Source organism: Vanessa atalanta, chromosome 21, assembly GCF_905147765.1.
Source record: "Vanessa atalanta chromosome 21, ilVanAtal1.2, whole genome shotgun sequence".
Taxonomy (NCBI): Eukaryota; Metazoa; Arthropoda; class Insecta; order Lepidoptera; family Nymphalidae; genus Vanessa; species Vanessa atalanta.
Window position 1 is genome coordinate 3,696,724 of NC_061891.1, and position 22,080 is coordinate 3,718,803.

At 32.8% G+C, this 22,080-nt stretch overlaps 1 protein-coding gene and 1 long non-coding RNA gene across 2 annotated transcripts in view; one reads left to right on the forward strand and one right to left on the reverse strand.

Moving 5' to 3' along the window:
* The first annotated feature begins 3,298 nt into the window (after nucleotides 1–3,298).
* On the forward strand, nucleotides 3,299–20,006 carry LOC125072331. Its single transcript, XR_007119952.1, has 3 exons — nucleotides 3,299–3,475; nucleotides 16,569–16,572; nucleotides 19,996–20,006. It is a non-coding gene; the product is annotated as an uncharacterized LOC125072331 (long non-coding RNA).
* The window catches only part of LOC125072330 (glutaredoxin domain-containing cysteine-rich protein CG31559-like), a 100,067-nt gene continuing 81,497 nt past the window's right edge, over nucleotides 3,511–22,080 (reverse strand). The window contains exons 4-5 of the mRNA XM_047682934.1: nucleotides 8,568–8,633; nucleotides 3,511–5,693 (exon numbers count right to left, since the gene is read on the reverse strand). Of these exons, the coding sequence (XP_047538890.1) occupies nucleotides 5,517–5,693; nucleotides 8,568–8,633 (243 nt within the window). The 3' untranslated portion in view covers nucleotides 3,511–5,516. The remainder of the gene's footprint in view (nucleotides 5,694–8,567; nucleotides 8,634–22,080) is intronic.

Below are 22,080 nucleotides of genomic sequence, written 5' to 3' on the forward strand. Positions count from 1 at the left end.
TACCGCATATCATATCAACGAAGTTTATTTACCACGATTATTAGATAATTGGACTAATAGAAGCCATACAATACGTAAACGTATTTAATTGATACGCCCTGAGCTGTTCCGATAGATTATCCTACCATAACACGAGTTGTTTATGATTTGGCGATATATTGTTACAATTATCATGATATTTGAGTAAAATTGCGATAATATCGGCTTTTATAGCTGATTCTTGCTGAAGGTCATTTAATGACACTCCGGAATTGGTTAAACTGTAGTGACGTATTTTCTAAAAGCACTATAATCCAGTAAGAAAATGTAGCACGCACTTAATCCTTAAGAGAATATAATCACTATACGCTTTGTGTTTTTTTTTAAATTAGATCAACGCTGCAATCATTTTTTGAAAGCATAGAGTCAATATTAGAATTGACGGTCGGATGCACGCAACTGTCACCTAAAACATTTATTAATTGCTAAAACGGGAACCGAGCCGTAAACCCTTATCGTGACCTCCTTCATTCGTTTTAATAGGAAAACTCCAAATATGCAAACTAGTGAGCGAAAATTGCTAACTATTTTTTTCAACCATTATTTGTCTCTAATTTACGCGATATTACTTTATTTTATGTTAATTTATTTATTTATTTAATAATAGCTTTAATTTCTTAAAATAAAGTCAACAAATTTACGTAATTGGGCGGTGATTTTTTATATAAGGAATGGAATGATTAGAAAAAGAAATCGTTTAACATGATTGTGCACGAATAATTTGGCATCATCGATTCACACAGTAACAGCCTGTAAATTTCCCACTGCTGGGCTAAGGCCTCCTCTCTTTTTGAGGAGAAGGTTTGGAGCATATTCCACCATGTTGCTCCAATGCGGGTTGGTCGGGATATATCATATCATCGAAACGTTTTATAAAATATCCTCGAGCAACTTCGTATTTGTTCGTACGGAATTCAAGCGAATTAATTAATAACAAAAAGTTTTAATAGTGGAATATTGAATTCGACTTTGGACGTGAATAAAATCATTAATTATAATCATTACTGGGTGTAAATTCCGCTCGTTGATGAAAAGATAATTATTTACCCTCGACTGATCTGCATCTTAATGGAAGCAACTTTTCCTTCAGTTTAACTACTAATATATTTAATTTAATGTCGCTCTTGCGTTGATACCATTTGCATCTAGTTTGCATGCTTAAAACGTATTCGAAAGCCTCATTACTCTGCGTTATTCTAATTATGAACGCCGATGAGCAGATATTTGCCCTCAAATGACAATATTTATATTGGATTCATTATTATATTGAATTGCATATTCTCCAAAATAATACGGCTTACACGAGTGGTGGTTAATATGTGACAGTAAAATTATAAATACCGTTAGATTATAATCTGTCTCGCAAGATTTTGTACCGTAACATACTGTTTACAATTTAACCCGTTACATTTTGGAAGGTTGAAGATCTATCGCAGTGAAAAAGTAAATACTCGAACCTAACCGAAAGATTTGAAACTACATATATATATCACATGTAGGTATATGATGTCATTATATCGAAATATTGGGCAAATACAAGTATATGATCGAGGTTCAAAATACTGAACGAAATGTCTCCAAAAAAATGTTATTAAACATACATTGTAAATATAATATTATGTTATATAAAATTACTATGTCATTTAACTTACTATGTTATATTATGTCAACGCACCATAGATGTTTAACATTTTTCCCTCTCGTCGACAACGGCGTCCTAAACCGAGGTCCGGCCTCACAGGAGGCACCCCTATGACACGCGTATTCTGAGCCCTCAAGTTGGTTCTCAACATCCAGGCTTGAGTAATTTAACTCGCCTACCCCGCCTGGTGACGCTGTAGAGGCTATTAGGGCCTACAGCAATACACGAAAAAAAAACATAGATGATTTCGTACAGACATGTAAGGTTTAAACGTCCTCTATAAATAAACCTTGTTTCATTAAATTTTAAAAACAAAGTCGAGGGTAATCCCTGCCATAATTATAGTACACAATTATATGCTGTTATATAAAGAGATATTTTTATTTATGCTAGAACGGCAGACGAAGAAATAGATTGCGAATCATTGGTCACCTGAGCCCTTGGAAATGGAAGAAGAATAAACCACTCCTTAAGATCAATGCGTCTCCAATCATGAAACTGATACAGGTCAGCTTCCTGTAATTAAAATAGGTCACACACGCTTTAAGCTGAAACAGCATTACAAAGTATCGATAATTGAACATACAATGTATTGATACATACCCAGTAGGTCTAGTAAAGACCTATCACCGGTAGAAAATCAGTTGCCACAAAATGACAACTATTTTGCAGCCACGAGTCATTTTAGAAACAAATTTAAAAGAAATATTGAAGAGAAAATCCGGCTAAATAACATTTAATGAACACCACGACCACAGATACAAGAAAACCCCATTATATTTTTAAAATAATTTCATCATTATCATCATTATACTTAGTCTGTGCACTGCTAATCATTGCAGATATTAATCTAAATTACTTCTAATGTCTTTGGCATTAGGTCTAAAATACGTTGAAAGGCGAATCAATAAGAAACAGTTCGCGAAACATATTCGACGACAGATGGAAAAGTTTAGTAGGAAGTCTTCATATTTCGTTTACGTACAAAGAAAAACAACGATTGACATACGTGTAAAATCACGCACACATAAAAACCGCTTGCAATCCCTGGCCCAGACGGAATGGCGAGCCAGTTAGAAAGAGACAGTTGATCAATACTGCACGTTAGAAGAGTACAGGCTAGTGATATTGACCTTGCGTGTCGTGACGTCAGTCGCGACCTAGCTGCAGCTTCCATCCCTTACGTACTAGTGTGCGTGAACCAGACCCTGAAATGAACTAGTGTGCGTGGAGTTCCGTTTGCCCGAACATTAAACTCGACGTTAACTTTCGATGTGTGTTGTGCGTGTTTAAAGCGTTGTGTGTATACAGCATGCAACAGGCGAAGTTTGTATGTGTTGTGACATTGATTTCCCGTATAGGAGCAACAGGCGCTACTTTGTATTGTGTTTTTATGTATGCATGTAATTTATATTCATTTTAATACCTTTGATTGTTTGTAAAATTATAATATACATAAAGTTAGCAAGTATAAGTTACTAAAATTTAATATTGGTTTTGGTTAAATATATGTTATAAGTTTCAAGTATGCTCAATGGATATTTATGTATATTGTGTTTGTCTGTTTGCACGTTTTCACGGCTTGTAGATTTTTAAAAATAAAACATCAAATAAATTGTGACATTATAATTCGATAAAAAAACATTATTTACAAAATGCCCTATAGTATAATAATTAATTATTACGCTGGAAACAATAACTATTATATTACTAAAAATATTAAAAAGACACAAGTGACATTATGTTCAAAATCGTTACGCCTTTATTGTTATTATCAACATAACACATTTTCAAGTAATTTTAATTTTATTCACATTATTATTTTCTAATTGATTACAATTTTTCATTTATTTATCACATTTCCTTGTAAGCCATCACATATTATTTAATATATAATTTACTTGAATTTTTAAACTCTATTTTAAAGTATAAAATAGGATAAAATATTCGAAGTAAAGAAGAATTAATTTTCGATTGTTGTATGAACTTTGTGATATTATTATTAACTCGAGAGAAACTTTATACATCGATATTATAATAATGATATTATTCGTATTTCATATGTATTAATACACGGTAAAGAAACTTATATTAATTCCACACATATTCAAAGGTAACTGTAGTGTGAAAAACCAGTGTGTTTTCGACCAAAGATCTTTACGGCTAAAACCGCCATGCATATCTTTAAAATTTATTGTAATCGTAATATTTGGAATAAAAATTGCATTCCAAGTTCAAAAAACAAAATCGACATTGTTATCAACGCCATCTAGTTTCACAGTACAACAACTTTATCGAGTTTTAATATTTATGCCATATTTTTTTCACTAAACTATGATCTATTTATATCTAAATTATATTAATATATTCTACGTATAAAAGCACGTATACTAAACATTTAATTCGCCTATAAATATACGTTATTGCATCTAATTTATGGCATACTACTTTCAAGGAGTCTCAATAAAAATTATGCGTTTAACTTAATCATAATTAATAACCTTACTTCCAGACTTGATTTTCCCCGTATAGTTTGAGCATTAGCAAATAGTTATATAATCAGCACCTTTGCGTTACGTTAAAAGAAATAGTGACAGTCGATTTAATGACTACGACAAAATCTTTACCCGCTAAAATTAAAACTGTTAAAAAAAAAAATCATATCAAGTACTTATTGATTGATAAAAAACAAAGGAATGTAGAAATTATTTATATTTGCCATGTTTTCTTTCATTTCTGTTTCATTCCATAATTATTTAGGATTAATTGAATTAGTCGAAATTTCATTTAAACGAAGATTGCGAGTTCAAAAACTCGGGCAATTAGTGAATTTCTCAATTTTCATTGCGAGGAAGCGCAACATGTATAAACGACCTATATTACATCAGCGCGGTGAAATATCAACGGCGCTGTTACAGGCATTTATAAATTTAATAAAAATATTTTAAAAAGTTGCAATCGAGTACGAATTAAAAAAAAAAAATCCTCAGTTGTTCCATTTTCAAAATTTAAAATATTAAATTTATTCTGATATCATGCTCGTTAGATTACATTCTCTTAGTATAAACTAAATCTTTAATCTAATTAACAAACCTCACATACAATTAACGCTATTTAAAAATAACTATATAATCATGCTTTGTGCATTAAATTAAAAAAAAAAATGTTTGATATTTATTTTGAAAACAATACAATCATTAAACCTAGTATTCAAAAAATTCTTCGAATAACGATGACAATTGAATTACGTCGAATCCTTATTTAACAAATAACTCTCCTTTACTCCTTTAATTTCGGTTATTATATTGAATAAAAAAAAAAAAAGTTTCGTAATTTTACATGACGTATCAATTGGAGCGACGGCGACGGACATGACGTCGAACGGCATGGCGCTCTCTTATATCGTCGACGATTTGCTTAAGACAATTTTAGCATACGTGACGAGTACTATATGTTTAAGAAAATTTATATATATTCTTGTATTATAATATTATTTTATTAACCAAGTTTTTTGCTGAAGTAGTTATTATCTTACCTATATCACGCTGCTATATGTAATACGTAACCTGCTATTGATTCGTAAATAAGAAGACCATAGTCGCTACTAAATTACGCCTCGTTGACAATTCTACAATTCGTCACCAAAGCTAATTGTTTCTAGAATATACTAACTAGGTATTAGCAGTAACTCCGTTCGAGAAAAGTGCTTGTAAATAATTAACATCTCAAATATGCACACATAGCAAAACTTCAGCCTAGATTATAGTTTAAATCCTAGATTTTAAGATGTAAATGATCAGTTAATGTAAGCTTGTTTTTTAAACTTAATATTTAATCAGGAGCAGGCTTCGCATCGGACGAGGCCAACTTCATCGCAGTTCATGCATTTGAGAGCGACGAATTCGGCCGTGAAATGGTTCCTGTGGAGGCTTTTCTTGGATCCATTGCAAATCCGACATGGTAGGAGACGGAAACCACCGCAGAATTGACAAGTGTTGCACGCGTCTGGACTCTGAAAACAATTTTTTTTATGTGTTTTTATTCGATATACTGCACAAAATAATTTCAGATAATCGTTTATTTTATATGAATTATGGTAAATTTATTAATATAGTAATATTATAAATGCGAAAGTAATTAAATCTGTCTAACTGTTGCTCTTTCACGGCCAAACCACCGAACCGAACTTGATGACCTTTGCCAATTTTTTATCGGTCAGTCATAAATTCCAGTCAACTGTGATATTATAGTCGGTAAATAGAGATGTTCCTCTTCACTCTTAAAATTTGATATTATGATAAATATAGGCAACTAGAAAGGGATACAGAAAAATAATGCATTCAGTCACAGAAATATACACTGCCCTACCTAATTCAGGCCTAAACTGAGAAAGGAACCCAAATATTTTGGCATGAACTAGAATTTGGTCCAAGGACCTCATTATATGCAACCTTATACAAACGAGGTAGTACAAAAAAAACTTATATTAAAACTAAATTCAGTATGAATTACAAAGCTTTGTTTTATTCAACTACAGTATGAAACAAGGGAACAAGAGTAGGAAACTTCAGTTCGCTTTTATAAATGTTCAAAAGGTTGACGTGCGTTCGGGAGAGATTTCTTTGAAACGGTTCGTGTTTGAATATATTATTTCATTTTGAATACAACTTGACCAGTTTTTTATTGTGAATAGGAAGTATTATATATGAAACAAAAATCTTTTATAGCTATTGATCAAACAACGATAAAATTTAAAACAAAAAACGAAAGCATTAATAACAAAGATTAACTCTGACTGTTGTTTTTCATCTGGCCATATTTCTCGAATAAAATAAGTATTGTAACGTTTAAGAACCAATAAGACAATGATAAGTACCTACTTATATTATGTAGATTAATATGTAGAATCGTATTAAAATATCCTAAGATGTCAACAGTATTCTGTAACAAGAAACTCTCCGTAGAAAACAGGCTTGTCAAAATGTGATGTGCGACATTGACTAAAACAATTATCATTTTATAGGATACACGTATCAAAATGGCGTATATGTGTAGTCAGTTGTCAACATTACACGAGTGATATACGAAGTGAATTCCTACTGATCGCACTACAGTTTACCTTTAATAAATTATTGTTTTATTTAGTTACTTATTTACGTCTATATATCGTGACTCTAAAAATGTCATTAGGGAAAATATATGGATTAAAAATCAATGTTTTTGATTAATAATCAAAAATCTTTATAAAAAAATACTTGTAAAAATATTGTTTAAAATCTTTATAATACGTGGTCCAAATTGCCTGCACTTACACCCTTCAATCCGGAACACAAAAATACTTAATATTGCTGATACGGACTTGCACTAAGCTCTCCCGTTCAAGTAAATTCAATTACCGGTTTTAAAATTCGGTTGTATTGTAATCTTTATTTCTCAAGCTAAATATTTTGAAAGTATAGTGATGAAACCGACAAGGATTTACACATCTTGCGTCATAGTCGCCACGCCTCGGTAACATAACTTAGTGATGGACCGGTCAATCACTAAATATTAAAAAAAAAAAACTCCCACCGTGTCTGTACGCGATAAACGTTAAAACTACCAAACAGATTTATATACGGTTTTCACTAATGATTCATGAATAAAAAGGAAAGTTTTAATGTATAATAAATAATAATTGACTCAAATTATTTATACTAATAGAGATTTGTATTGTAGCTATTAATACAATATTATTAATTTATTTAGATTTTGTGTACAATTTTCAAAAAGTATTAAAAAACCTGGTTAATCATAAATTATACAAAGACATATTTATCTCTACCGAGCAAGCTGTATTTAGGGTTAAGTCAGGACGAAAATCGGGCAAAGTTTGCGCTTACTATTAACTTAAGTAAGGAAATAACTTTACACTTTAATACATTTTGATACACCTTGTATTATATAAGCAATACATATACGTATAAATATACACAACAACTATAAATACATATTTATATTTATAAATAGCTGTGCCCGCGACTTCGTGCGCGTTCTTTGAATTTAAGTTATTTGGATATTTTAGCGTGATTTTATTTTTATTCTATATATAATTCTAAAATAAAAGTAGGCTAAATTACTCCTTATTACATCCGCTATCTGCCAGTGAAAGTCCTGTCGAAATCAGTTCAGCCGTTCCAGATATTAGCCGGAACAAACAGACAGACAGACAAACAAAAATTGTAAAAAATGTTATTTTGGTATATGTACCGTGTATACATACATATGCATTTAGTAAAAATGGATTATTTTAATATTATTCCACTCCATCTGATGGTAAGTGGTAGTGGAGTCTAAACGCGAAGACAGCCAGTACAGTCAGGAACAATGAACTACACTAGTCGGCCTCGCTATATCTGCCCTAAAAATGACTCTTTAGGGATTGTTTAAAGAAACCAATTTTATAAGAGGAATGGATCACGCGTGGTAGATAATACTATTTTTTAGGGGTGCGACAAAGAATAGAATTGCCTAATTTCTTTTTGAGCGATAGAATTGATCTCACAGTTAGGCGGTGACATTGAGATCTTCGAGCCATTTTATTGTACAAACATGTTTGTTATATTAATAATAATAATTTCGTTTAAAATGTGGTGTAAGTTGAAGGGTATATATATCAATGTAAAAAAATGTCTGCTTATATGTGTTCTTTTTAAATAATAGTAGCAATTCAATCAACACGAATTACTAATATTAGGAATGTATAATATATTTACCCCTTCAATCAAGCTCAACGCTTGTATTAGGAGTGGGGAAGGGAATAGCTCAGATATCGGGATCGTCATAAATTAGCGGGCTATCACGATACGGTAATTTGTAAAATCATTATTAGCTCAAGGAACATTACCTTATACGGTTTCAGCATTTTCCTCAATTCACCGCACTCGTTCAGTTTCTCAACAGTGTCCGCGTCCTGAAAGGAATAATGTTACCATTTAAAAAAAAATACAGCAGAATATATTCTTGGACACATAGCATTAAATTTATGAAAAATAATAATGAAAATGAATTTCTGACAACTAGAATGTAACAATTTCAATCGCATTCATTTGTTTTGACAAACTGTTGATATAAAAAATTATGACCCTTTTTTAATGTAATTTGATTTTGATTTTTTTATTCAAAAATATTTGTACTATGTTCGAGTATACCTTTTGTATCGTAATTTTACAGAACAGAATTAAAAGTTAACCAAACCACAGCTTCGGAATGTAAATTATACCGTGACGAGCCGGTAAAAAAACTCAGTAGTTAGTAGTTACAGTAGTTAGTATTACAATTTTTAATGTATAATTGTTTTTTTTTTAATACCCATCTGTAAAATAACCATTCGAAAGTTATCGTAAAACATATAGATCGATCTAACCATTTTATTAGTTTTACATAGACACGTGCCATAAATTTGAATCAGTTTAGTTGCGGTTTGAATCTGCATGAAACCGTGCACTTAAAAATCATAGAAAACTACGATAATCAGCGTAAAATTCATAATAAAATCGTTTCGTTTGTTTTTTTTTTTTAATTAAATTACTCTACGTTATTTTTCTGTTAATTTTCAGAAAAAAATGGATAATTCACTGATGAAAAAAAGTTGTTCAGTAATTTACGATTTTATCGCGTTCAAATAAACAAACAGACGCGGCAGCGGAACTTTGTTTGATATATCATCACACTTCAAAGCGTAATAATAGTTTTCTTAGTAAGTTCAATAGTTAAGCATTATCTACGAACATATCTATTTGTATTTGTTTCGAACTCCTCATATTACTGTAATAGGTATTAGCAAACTTAAGCACGTTGAAAGACCCTTTTCAATTTAAGACGATAACCATAAACGTCTAAATTTGAAAGGAAATGTGAGAGAATGAATGGTGTAAGGTAAAGCGATATAGGTTTATGTTCTGTGCGTGGGCAGGTGAGATTGGGTCCATGTCGCATTAAATAAGAGACCGTGGAAGGAGTAGTGGATTGGTTTAAAGCTAGCTATTATCCTGATCCGATATAATTATATATGAATACTGGATTTTCAGTATTGTTTATGAACCAGATGCAATCCTAACTCCCTTGATCTGTTGTGGTATTCTCATCCTAACACACAGTTGCATATACGTCGTTGATCTTGCTCGATTGGACGTTACCGATATTGGATAATCTTAAACGTAGATCTCACCCCTTTACACTGCGTTTGCGGAGAAAGGTGTTACAAATCTGGTAAGTATAAGGCCTGCAGGTCAAGGGCTGCATCGTGATTCACGCGCATCAATTACGTAAAATAACTTTATATGTATTATGAAAAATATATTGCAAAAATAAATCAAAGGTCTAAAGTTAAAGATCTCCTTGGTATTGTATTATTTAAAACCACGATTGTAATAATAAAATCTTGTAATAGATAGTTAGGGAGCAAGAAGCGAATAATAACGTTAACACTTATTTATTTTTATTTTATTATTATTCAGAAGTCTAAATGTTTTTAAAATTTTACGAAACGAAGGGAAAATTCTATCTATTATATCTACATTAAAATATATATTTTTTTATATGGAATTTCAAGAACTTTGGTATGAAGCGAGCTTGAACCCCAAGAAAGGACATAGAATTTTATACTCAACACCTGACGGCCAACACGAGCAAAGCCTCGGGCGACAACTAGTGTGATATGATTTGCACTTAACAGCATTAGTGTCTTATTGTCGCTGTCACTTATTCGTGTGTCGTTGCTCTTTGAAGAGGATTTCATAACGTGAGATATTCTACGACCAAGCCTTTTACGATTGTCAATATCCTCAAAAGGTTATTGACCCGTCGGATACAGACGAAACCACAAAAATACTACCTTTAGGAACTACATACTAAAACTATTTCAGCGAGAAAAGTATGTTCCGTCGTTTGCTGCTGATTTAATGGTCGCTTGAAAAGATTACAATGTAAGGGTAAGTATACAGACGTTTCTCATCTATTGTTTGTAATAGATAAAAAGTATGTCAGCACAATAAAGACTAGACTGATTTTTTTTACTTAGAACTATTCGACGTTTTTATATCATATAGCGTTGATTAAAAATGTATAGTAACAATGTTTTATTGTTATGTAGTACTAGTTTCTGTCTGTGGCTTCGTGTGATCATCCGCTTTAGAAGGTGTTAGGTATTAGCTGTCACTTGTTTTTCCAGAATGTGCTCGCAATCTAATTTCTGACAGATTCGAGTCAACACAAGCTTATAAAACGTCTTCTTTTGTCTTGTAAACAACAGGAAGTTCGATCGGTACGATCTTACACCATAGTCGATCTTTTCCCAACATACCCAGAAGAGTTTCCTCTCCACGGTTTAATATAGAAAAGATAATTCTTTATCTCAATTGATTCAGTTTTGTATCTTCTACTAAATTTCTTTTTCTTTTACTAAAGTACGTTTCCAATTTAGTACATAATAATGCCATTAAGTTTGAAGCTAATTGTACTTAAATATACCGACTTATCATTCAACTGCTTGTGTTACTGCAGATCTCGTTACGAGCTAACTTTTACCGTCGAATGTAATGAGCGCTTTCAAGATACCCATTACAAGAGTTTGCTGTTTAAATTTTAACCATATTACTTTAAAATAAAGATCAAATTCCGTTGTTCTTATTTAAGCTTATTTTTGAGTAATTTTTTTATACTATATGTGATATTAAAGAACAGTTAAAAAATAATTGCATTGATTTATTCGAAATATATTGAAGTAACTGCCTGTAAATGTTCCACTATTGGCTGAGGCGATTTTACATAAGATGAGATGAGATGATGATGATGGTGAAGATTTGTAGCGCATTCCTGCACACTGCTCCAACGCTGGTTGGTTAGTGGATGCCAATGTACCAGATTTTCATCCCACACATTTTCAAATAGCAACACAAATTAAGCAAATTTAATTTGAATGGTGATGGCGCGGGTTTGAACCCGCAATTTATATTTCGTAAGGCTTTGTGCAAGTATATCTATCTAGGTAACCACTTATCACATACTGTACCAGCAAAAAGCAATACATAGATTGGTTGTGTATGTTTGTGTGTGTGTGGTTTGGAGGATGAATGAGTCACTATAACTATAGATACACGGAACACTTTAGCTCCCAAAGTTGGTGTCGCATTGGTGATGTAAGGAATGGTTAATATTTTGCACAGAACCTATGAATATAGGCGGCGGTGACAAGGTGGTTCATACCGATTATATTAAAAAAAATCTTCGTTCAGAAACGAACGAATCATAATTCACGTGTTCTATCTACTCGGCGCCATTGATATTTTTAAAAACATACCGTTTGAAAAAGTGATATTTATTTTATTTGTTTCTAGTTCTATTATATACACATAGTAATAATTTGTAAACATAATACGTTACATCTGGGTGTCGTGTGGAATTCTTATTACGTTGTTCGGCGTAAAATTGTTCATCCGTCTTCATATATTTCACGGAGCTCCATTAACTAATCGTATGGGAAAAACCTCGTTGGACTAGTGGCTATATTTCAAGGTCGCATATCCCGAGTATATGAGTTCTGATCATTTTATGAAATTTGAAATGGAAACTGGATTCTCCAAGATGTGATAGCAATAAAATACAACGAAAAATTTATCAATTCACACGAATATTTATATTCAATAAAAGAATGGTAGGTAGTCATTTATTTTATTATTTATTGCAAACCAATATTTGAACTAAATTTGACATTTGGATAAACAAAAGATGCACGAGGTGCAACAGGCGGCCTTATCGCTAAAGCCGAGATCTCTTCACATGGAAAGGGGTACAATTATTTTGTGACTAAGTAAAATACTGAATTACAAAAACAATAAATCACAATACATATATAAATATTAATATAAATACATAACTATATACGTATAATATATACGTGTCGTCAAAATAAAAGGAATTTAGAAAAAAAAAAAACGAATTCATTCAACGTACATTAATTGCATAAAGACATTGCAATTGCAGTTAAATACCTTCCTTATACTGATAATGTGCTCGTAACTGATGAATGGATACACCCGCAATTACGGGTATAGCATAGCAACTGTTGTTATCAAGCAAGAAAAAAAAGAAAAAAATAATTCAGGAGACAATTGAAAAAAATTAAAAGCCTGAGAAAAAAAATGAAAGATGTTATATTATATGTAGTTATATCCCCATTTTGATCTCATCATCCGAGGGATAAAAATCCAAAATGGCCGGAGAGAGATCACGAACAACAGCTTAACACTGCTTTCCTAATAGCTTGTCAGGTTCTTGTGGCTATTTACACCCTTCAACATCATAGAATACATCTACAAAAAATATTGATGTTATATGGTAGAAAATTTGATGGTAAGCGGTACCTATATAGGTATGCCCAAACCACCGGCAAATATATAACATATTATACACTTAACTTTATTCTCAAGTATGTTATAAAATGTTAAAACATAGGTAAAACAAACTAGTTAAGCTCATATAGATTATTATGCAAGTATTTGCACGGAGTACACATTACTCTAACGAGTTGTAAATTCAAACATTGTACACGTATTTGCATAATAAAGTGCCTACCATTAAAAAATGTGAACATTACAAAAGACAAAATATTCACATGAAAGTAGCTCTAACTGTACAAATACCGCGACGAATTTATAAAAAAAAAAAAACATTCAATCACTCGTTACACGGCTTAAGGGTAAATAATTGGATAATTTACTTATCGACTGTCACTATTGAGCAATCCTTCGGCTATGCGATTATGAGCAACCTTTGATGGCCCAATATTATCATCTTTGATAGGCGTGATGAAATTTGTACCAGCTTAATTACTGGTGGTAAAGCTGGGGCTATTAATATATAATAGTATTGCCCACTCATCAGATATTCTACCATCAAACAGCAATACTTGGTATTGTGTTCCACCTTGAAAGGTTGGTTAGCCACCTAGCCGGTGGCTTCCGGCACAAGGGACCTAAGATCTTAGTTCCAAAAGTTGGTGGCGTATTGGCGATGTAAGGAATGGTTAATATTTCTTACAGCTCCAATGATGATGATTTACCATCAAGTGGCCCCGCTCGTCCGCCTAACATAAAACAATGCATGACTGAATAGCCCTTCAATCCACTGCTTGGAAAGACCTTTCTCTTTTCTACCTCTCATCCAATGGACTATCTCTTATCACGATTAACTTGACCTGTTTAAGTTGTACCATAAATTATTGATATTACAAAACAATCAGAATTTTGTTAATTTATACAATGTGTGCAATTTTCATGGCTCGTATTGTAACTAAGAGTAATATACAGTTTTGAAGCTATGTGCTAAAATAAAATAAAGTAAATATTTTGTTTTCATTAAAACAAGCACCAAATTATTAAACAAGCCAATGGCTTACTTTGAATATACGGTATATATATTAAATATTGTAACAAATGTTATTTTTGATAATAAAATAAATAAATTAGTAGGAAGTTATAACCTGTCAATTTTCCCACAGCTGGGCTAAGGCCTCCTTAACCTTTGAAGAGAACAATTGAACACTGCTCCAAAACGTGACAAAAGCAGGTTTCCTCACGATGTTTTTCTTAACCGCCAATAACGAGATGAATCGAACACAAATTAAGCACATGAAAATTCAGTGACGTTTGCCTGGGGTTGTACTCGCAATCATCGGTTAAGATGCACGCGTTCTAACCACTGGGTCATCTTGTTTTTTTAAGATAAGTGCATGAAATTGTACAGCATAACTTTAGCACAATTCTTATTCCTTTCAATATTCGCTTCGTTTAAAGTATTTTTGTTCGTTGTGCATAAAAATCATTATAGTAAATTACATTGATGTTATTTTTTTATTCTTGTTTTACTGAATACAATTATTTATATACTTCTATAGAGAAGAAACATACAAAAAAAAGCCTTCCATAACTTCGATTGTGATCAACTTTAAATGAATAGTTTTGCGTATGGTATTGGTATGAAAATAAAAAAGATTCTTTTCTGAGTATATTTGTTCTTCAATATAAACGTTGTATCCTTATTTTATCCGGGCAATGATAGAGGGTTAGCTATATAAATAGTTTTATATTTATGTTTACATATCCAGTTAAGTAAAAGCTGTGACTTTTATATTGCTTGGGGCCGTTTACCTTTAAACTTCAAATTACTTAATATTATAATTAACGTTAACGACGATATATTCTACACTTCGTACGCGAATCAGCGTAATTATTCTCTATTACGGCCTTTGTGTACATTGAAAGGGGTTGGTACTATTTGACTCATCAATTCTTCTAATAATAATATTATTGTTGTGTACCGGTTTGATAGGTGAGTTTGATAGGTGAGTCCCTTGTAACTACAGACACAAGGGAAGTAACATCTTAGTTCTCAAATTTGGTGGCATATCATCTATGTTAGGGTTAATATTTCTTACAATGTCTATGGGCGATGGTCATTAGCCAAACTAACAATAAAAAAAGAAAAAAAAAATACTGAAGATATTTGATATTTTCATAGGATCCATTAGGAAATACTTGAGATTAAACGCACTGAAACGTGTCCTCTTCACAATGCTTTCAGGGTCAAGGCCGGTAAGGCTATGCACGTGGAAATCGGGAGCTTTTCGAATATAATTAATTGTTCGAGTTAGATAAACACGTGTATTATTTTACAATGTTCATTTGTAAGAATTTAACGTTCATATTTAAATTGATTAAAATATGACTGTTTAAGCTATACAGATGAATGTAAACTGAGATGGCCCAGTGGTTACGCGTGCATTTTAACCGATTTGCGGGTTGTTGGGGTTACGACTCACCCTTTTAAGGAGAAGAATTGAAGCTTACTCCACCGCGCTGCTCTAATACGGGTTGGTGGATACACATGTGGCAGACTTTCTTCGAATTTAGACATATGCAGATTTCCTCACAATGTTTTCCGACATCGCCACGAGATGAATTATAAACACAAATTAAGCACGTGACAACTCATTGGTGCTGTCTTGGTTCGAACCCGCAATTATTATTAAGATGCTCGCGTTCTAACCACTGGGCTATGTCAGCATTCACTTAGAATAAATATAATGAATGAATGATGTATTGTACACCACAAACAACACGAACCACACAGAAAAAAAAGTAAAACAAAATTAGTAAAATAAAAAAAAAAAACGAAAAATAAAATGTTGATTACGAGTGTTGTACAATGAGCGGACTTATGGCTAATTAGCCATCTCTTCCAGACAACCCGAGATAAATAAAATATAAGATAAATAAAATACATATTTTTTTTAATTAACGCCTTTTAACCTCCACGAATCGTGTCTCCATAATCGTCTAACTCAACCATTTAAACTATTCCTCGATTCAATCCGTAATTGCCATTAGCAACGCAGTATTCATAATTGTTTTGTAATTACTTCGGCGATTAGAAGTCCATTTGAACGTATTGCTTGTCAAAGATTATCTATGTATATATCGGAGCGTGGTTACTTTGGTTGTTGATTTGGATAATTAATGAATCGAGTAGTTGGCAATAATGTTTGATGGCTAATTTACATATAAAAGCGGATCACCCCGAATGGAGTTGTAAGTGTCATGGTAACGCGAGTCGTTATGTTTTGACAAGCTTCTCGAATGCGATGGTTGCTTGCAAACCCATTTGCTGTTAATCGAGATGAATTATTGTAATCCTTTGATATTATTGTGGTGTACGATTATTGAATCAATGAATACAGTGATTAGACGATATTAAATACCTTTTATTTTGTGAATACCTCAATCCCCGAACCCAACTGTTCGGCATCCTGCTTTTCCGACATATATATAGTGTTCATAACCCTTCGTAGAGTTGTTGGGATCAGCAATTATTGTATTGAGTGATCGTGTAATGAATTTATAGTTATAAGTCGTGCTTCAAATTTGCAGGTTCACATTCGAACTACTGGGGCAGTTTGGATCTATGGGTTCAATGTAATTTTATTATTGATATTGAATTAATATGTTAATAATTGAAATAGTAGCCCCGAGGGAAATGTAAACTAATAGCACCTAATTTCCGACATTTCAAAGCTCATGCATCCTTCCTGGGGTACTGTATTCGTTTCTATAATGAGATTCCACGGTATTTTTTTTTTTAATTTGATTTGGCTTTTATTAGTGCCAAGAGGGCACAGATTAACAGTTATTTCTAACTTGGCCTATTAATTAAAAAAAGCAATAAAAGTAAGGAATATTACTCAATACAAGATTATATTCAAGCTAAAAAAAGGACTTAGTTTTAATTGATTTCTAGGCAGAATATATAATATATTTAATTGTACTGTTCTGACATACTCTGTAATTAAAATGGTATGTGGTTGTTTACAGTAGAACCTTCTTTTCGAACCAGTAGCCTGACTATTCAAAAGTCTTTTTAACAGTGCATTTGAATGAAGAATTTTTTTTTCTTTTTTTATAATCTAAGGCACTTAATAATTAGTCCTGCGTGTTTCCGCATCGGTTTGACATCCTATCGCTCGATCAGAATTCGGTCAGGTGACATTATTACTGCCCATAGCGCATATTTCAACTGAACGTGTTTCCTCGTGACATTTTTCTTTTTATAGACTGTAAGGAATTCTACGTTCAAATAAATATTTAAAAAATGAATTTATGCATCGTGGATTGGTTTCGACGTGTGTGTATGGAATACGTATCTTATTTTGAAAATATATTGTTCAAAATCGAATCTACAAGCAAACCTCATAGATGAAGCGACGAAAGAATCTTAGTGGAGTTATCATTTTTTTAATAGTTGCTATTAAAAATGAGTGTTTTAGACAACTTTGGTGTGATCGTTTCTTTACCAAGATCGTTTTTTTACCAAGGTTGTCATCTAAAATTTAATTAAGATAAAATCTTTATTTTAGCCGTACGAAGTCGTAGCTGGCGTAGTCGTCGTAATTATTAATTCTGTTAAGTCAGGTATCAGATGTAATTAGTTTGTTTTAGTGTATTATTAGTTGGATATTTATTTCTGAATAACTTTAACTATTCTATTAGCCGAGCATGTTTTATAAGGAATCATATCAATGTATTCTCTTTGCTCGATTCCGCGTAAAACTTTTAACTTCGAAGCTAATAATTCTGCTTCTATTTTTTTTTTCTTTATTGACATTTAACATAAATGTTAAATTTTCTGATTCTCTAAATAAAAGAATATGATTATTATAATCCTGATGATATCCTGACTGAATTCGGTCATGACTGGACACGGCGAGCTCACGAGCTACTTGTAAGGGATCGCGAATATTACATCGCACAAGTTCGGCATAAACATAGGTTGCGCACCACCTGTGCTACAGAGTCGTATACACTTTTTGCCCTGACAATATATTTCGATGATGGTACCCACTTGCCATTAGGTGGTTCATTTAATATCCTCATGACCAATAAATACTTATTGATATATCGAGTCTGAGGTTTAGTGGACTTCGACCGTCTTAATTAGTAAATACAATTGTGCTTTTTTAGCACGAGACGTTAGTCTGATCCCAAAACAAATAATCATATTTATTTGTCTCTGTGAATTTCAATTGACACTCCAAACAGGTGAAATAGGGGAAATTAAAAAGGAAATCATCGAAAGGAAAACTTCGTAACACCATTATAAACCCTTTAAATTACGAAACAAAGGTCTTTGCTAAAGGTAAAGTATCTCTGTTAAATAGTTAATGCTGCGGATTGATACATTCAATTCGTCAACAACGACTATTAGATAATGGTTTAAGACTCAAAGCCTGGTATATATTTGATAATCGTCATCAGTCCTGGGCTTAGTTCACACAACCCGAAACACCCAACCAACTACCTACTACTGTTTATCTTACGGGTGCTTACGGTCTATACTCGTATATGGATCATAATATAGACTCATTTAGTCTCTAATCAAACTAAAATTATACTTCGCTTCCGACTTCGCACAGTTAATACATCCTTCCTGGCGCACGGAATTCGTTTCTATACTAAGATTCCACAATTATTTTTTATTTGGATTAATCAAAAATTTAAAGCTCATATTTACTTACTTGAAAATGTATAAAAGCGTCTAGAGGTAATTTTATGGCAGATTCTTAGTACTGGACTTACAGCCTGAGACAGACCAATAAAAGTCAGTTTTTATCAAGAAATACTCAGCAGTAGCAGTTACTCTTTTCCAACATTTAAAATACAAAGTTATGTTGGTTAAATATAATTACATATATAAAATATTTAACTATATATAATAAATTACAAATATTTTTAATTTTAAATAATAAAATGATCAACTAGGCCACCTCGTAGAAAGAGGTGAAAGCCACCGAAAGACATCAAAACCCATTCTGCGATTAGGGGGTACACGGTCAGGGTCCGGTTAACCGCAAACAAAAATCGCTCGGTCGGTCGCTCGGAGCGCTGCAGCCCTCGTCCAAGCAGACGGTCGCCATACGCATTACGCGAGTAGTGAGTTTGAGGTTGCCCACCATTGACGGCTCACGGCTAATCACTACCGGGTTAGCCGCATTTGAAACCGTACCCTGTGGCTAATCGGACGGCTGTCGCTTAGTATGCACATTGCCTTACAAATTACAAACATTCTTTAAACCGTCAACGTATCGCTACCTACAGGTACTAAGGCTACACATGGTTACGCAAAAAAGGAATACCAAGGTATTGCACTACACACTCACATAGCGGTATCATTTGTGTGTGTACGAATGTTATGCGAATGTAGAAATATTTATTATCAGAAAATTTGACCGTCACGAGATGTCCGGTAATTATGAAATGTCGAAATTGATGGTTATTAAAAGATTTTGTGGTTAAAGAAAACCAATGTACAAATATTGAGTAAATTACGCACGCACGCAGGAGTCAAGAGCGGCAGAACAGAGCGGACATGACGGCGTTAGGAGTCTGACACGTCGTTTGCCGTTACGGCACACGTGTCGGTCTTACTCAAAAGGCGCGACAATATATATATTTTAGGGTTCCGCATCCAAACGGTGCCCTATTAATAATAATCCGCTGTGCATCCGTCTGTATCTCCGAAGCGTAAGACAGTTATAATGTACACCAATTATGTATTTCTACTAAATAACAGAATAAAATAAATATTTAAGGAGGCACCCCATACAACAAACGTGTATATTTGATAGATAATACGATTTTTTTGTGTTGCATGTGTAAGTAGCCTAAGATTTGAATCCACGTCAGCACAAAGTATTAATATTTAGTGATAAAAAAACTAGACAGACCTAAACTTTTGCTATTAATTTGTTTGAAAGATAGAAAATTTCCATTAGTAGTTTTTGTTTTCAGTTTGAGAGTCAATTCACGTTTCACGTCTTAGAGGTTTTCAAATTGCAAAGCTCTGACCGCACCTTTATGTATTTATGTATGACTCTTATTGCTATGCCAATAAAGTCTAAGTTGCAACGAAATCGAATTAAAAATTGTAGCATATTTTGCATTACAATGTTTCAAGGCGAATTTCAAAACAGCTTTCGTTCTCATTTTTTTGTTAAAATTCAATTTATTAAAAATGTCGTACAATGTTTACTCGAGTTTAACTCTAAAATATTTACAGTATAAATTCAAGCAAGCGATGGGTGTTTTCGCACCTGAGACTTGAGGTTAAAAGTAAATTTTGAACTTTAATGTTTTGGATCGAAGTTCCTTGTCGCGCTTTACTTTTCTGACACTTGGAGCATTAGAGCCAGAAACAAGAGCTATAGTGTGTGTAATGTGTATTTACAAGTGTATTGTCTATGTGTGAGTGTAATTACTTCTGTATAAAAATAATCTTCTCGATCGTTGTTCATTTATTCTGCTGTAATTAATCCGTAATAATTAATTATTATTATAAATGATCACTGTGTTTGTTACGCTTTCAGGGCTGAATTACTGAATCGATTGTGATGAAATTTGATTCGAAGTAAGCTTGAACCCCAAGGACAACGGTTACAAACTGCGGGCGACAACTAGGTATATATATATTAATACGTGAAGGGAAATCTTTGTATCCCTTTTGAAGCATATTGCGCATAATAAAGCAGCCTGTTTTTCCCACTGCTGGGCTAAATGCCTCTTCTCCCTTCAAGGAAACGGTTTGGACCATATTACACCACGCTGCTCCAATGCGGATTGGTGGAATATACATGTGGCAGAATTTCGTTGAAATTAGACACATGCAGGTTTCCTCGCGATGTTTTCCTTGACCGCCGAGCACGAGATGATTTATAAACACAAATTAAGCACGTGAAAATTCAGTGGTGCCTGCCTGGGTTTGAGCCCGAAATCATCGGTTAAGATGCACGCGTCCTAACCACTGGGCCATCTCGGTTCATACGATATTGCGCATACGATAGCTTGAATTTATAAATAAAGTTGTGTTACAGATATAAGATATATTATGTTGAATAAAATCAAAAATCAACATTTCATTAGCAATGAATCACGATGGAGGACTACTTCATTTAATCACCTAATGTATATTTTAACATTAAACTAATAAATAAACGTTTGCAAATCGATAGAAAATATGATTTTTCGGAAATGGAGAAACTTTTTAATAACGTTACTCCTAAACATATTCCATTCAAGTCGTAAAACTTCCCTCGTAATAACTCAGATATGGCTAATGTCGCTAACGTCAGTACCCTACGTTACTCCTGGGAGGTATAAACAGGACAATAACCTATTTAGACAAGACATGGCAACACTAACTAATACAAGAACGTATTATTTTAATTATTTCGATACTTAAAGTTCCATTTTTAAATATTTAACTAAGACCAATGTTTAAATAATTCTAATAACAAAGTCAATTAAAATTCTAGTCACTTTTTGCACACTCTGTGCAATGTCCGGTCAGTACAGTGGTATGCATTAATTAACCCCCTGTATAACTTGCATATGTGTGTGTATTTCACTTTGAAAATGGAATATGAGTGAGCTTATTTAGTTAATTTTATTTGGGATCAGAATTTATGCTTAAATAATTTTTATTCGTTTAAAACTGCTGAATTGAATTAAACGAAAAAAATAATTTGACTTAACGATATCATTTTAATATTTAGGTATATAATTCTTCTTAATACTTCCTAAATGGCTGGATCGATTTTGATGCATTTATTTTTGTGTATTTGAGCAAGATTTGATACGGTGGTGCGATCGTGTTTTTTTTTTTTATAAAACATATGTTGGCGAAGGAGCAAATGGAAGATCGTCATTACCACTTTTCAAAGACAACTAACAACAACAAAAAGTGTAGTTACACCAGGTCAGTCACCCTTCAAACTGAAACACAGCACTATTAAGTATTCCTGTATGACGGTA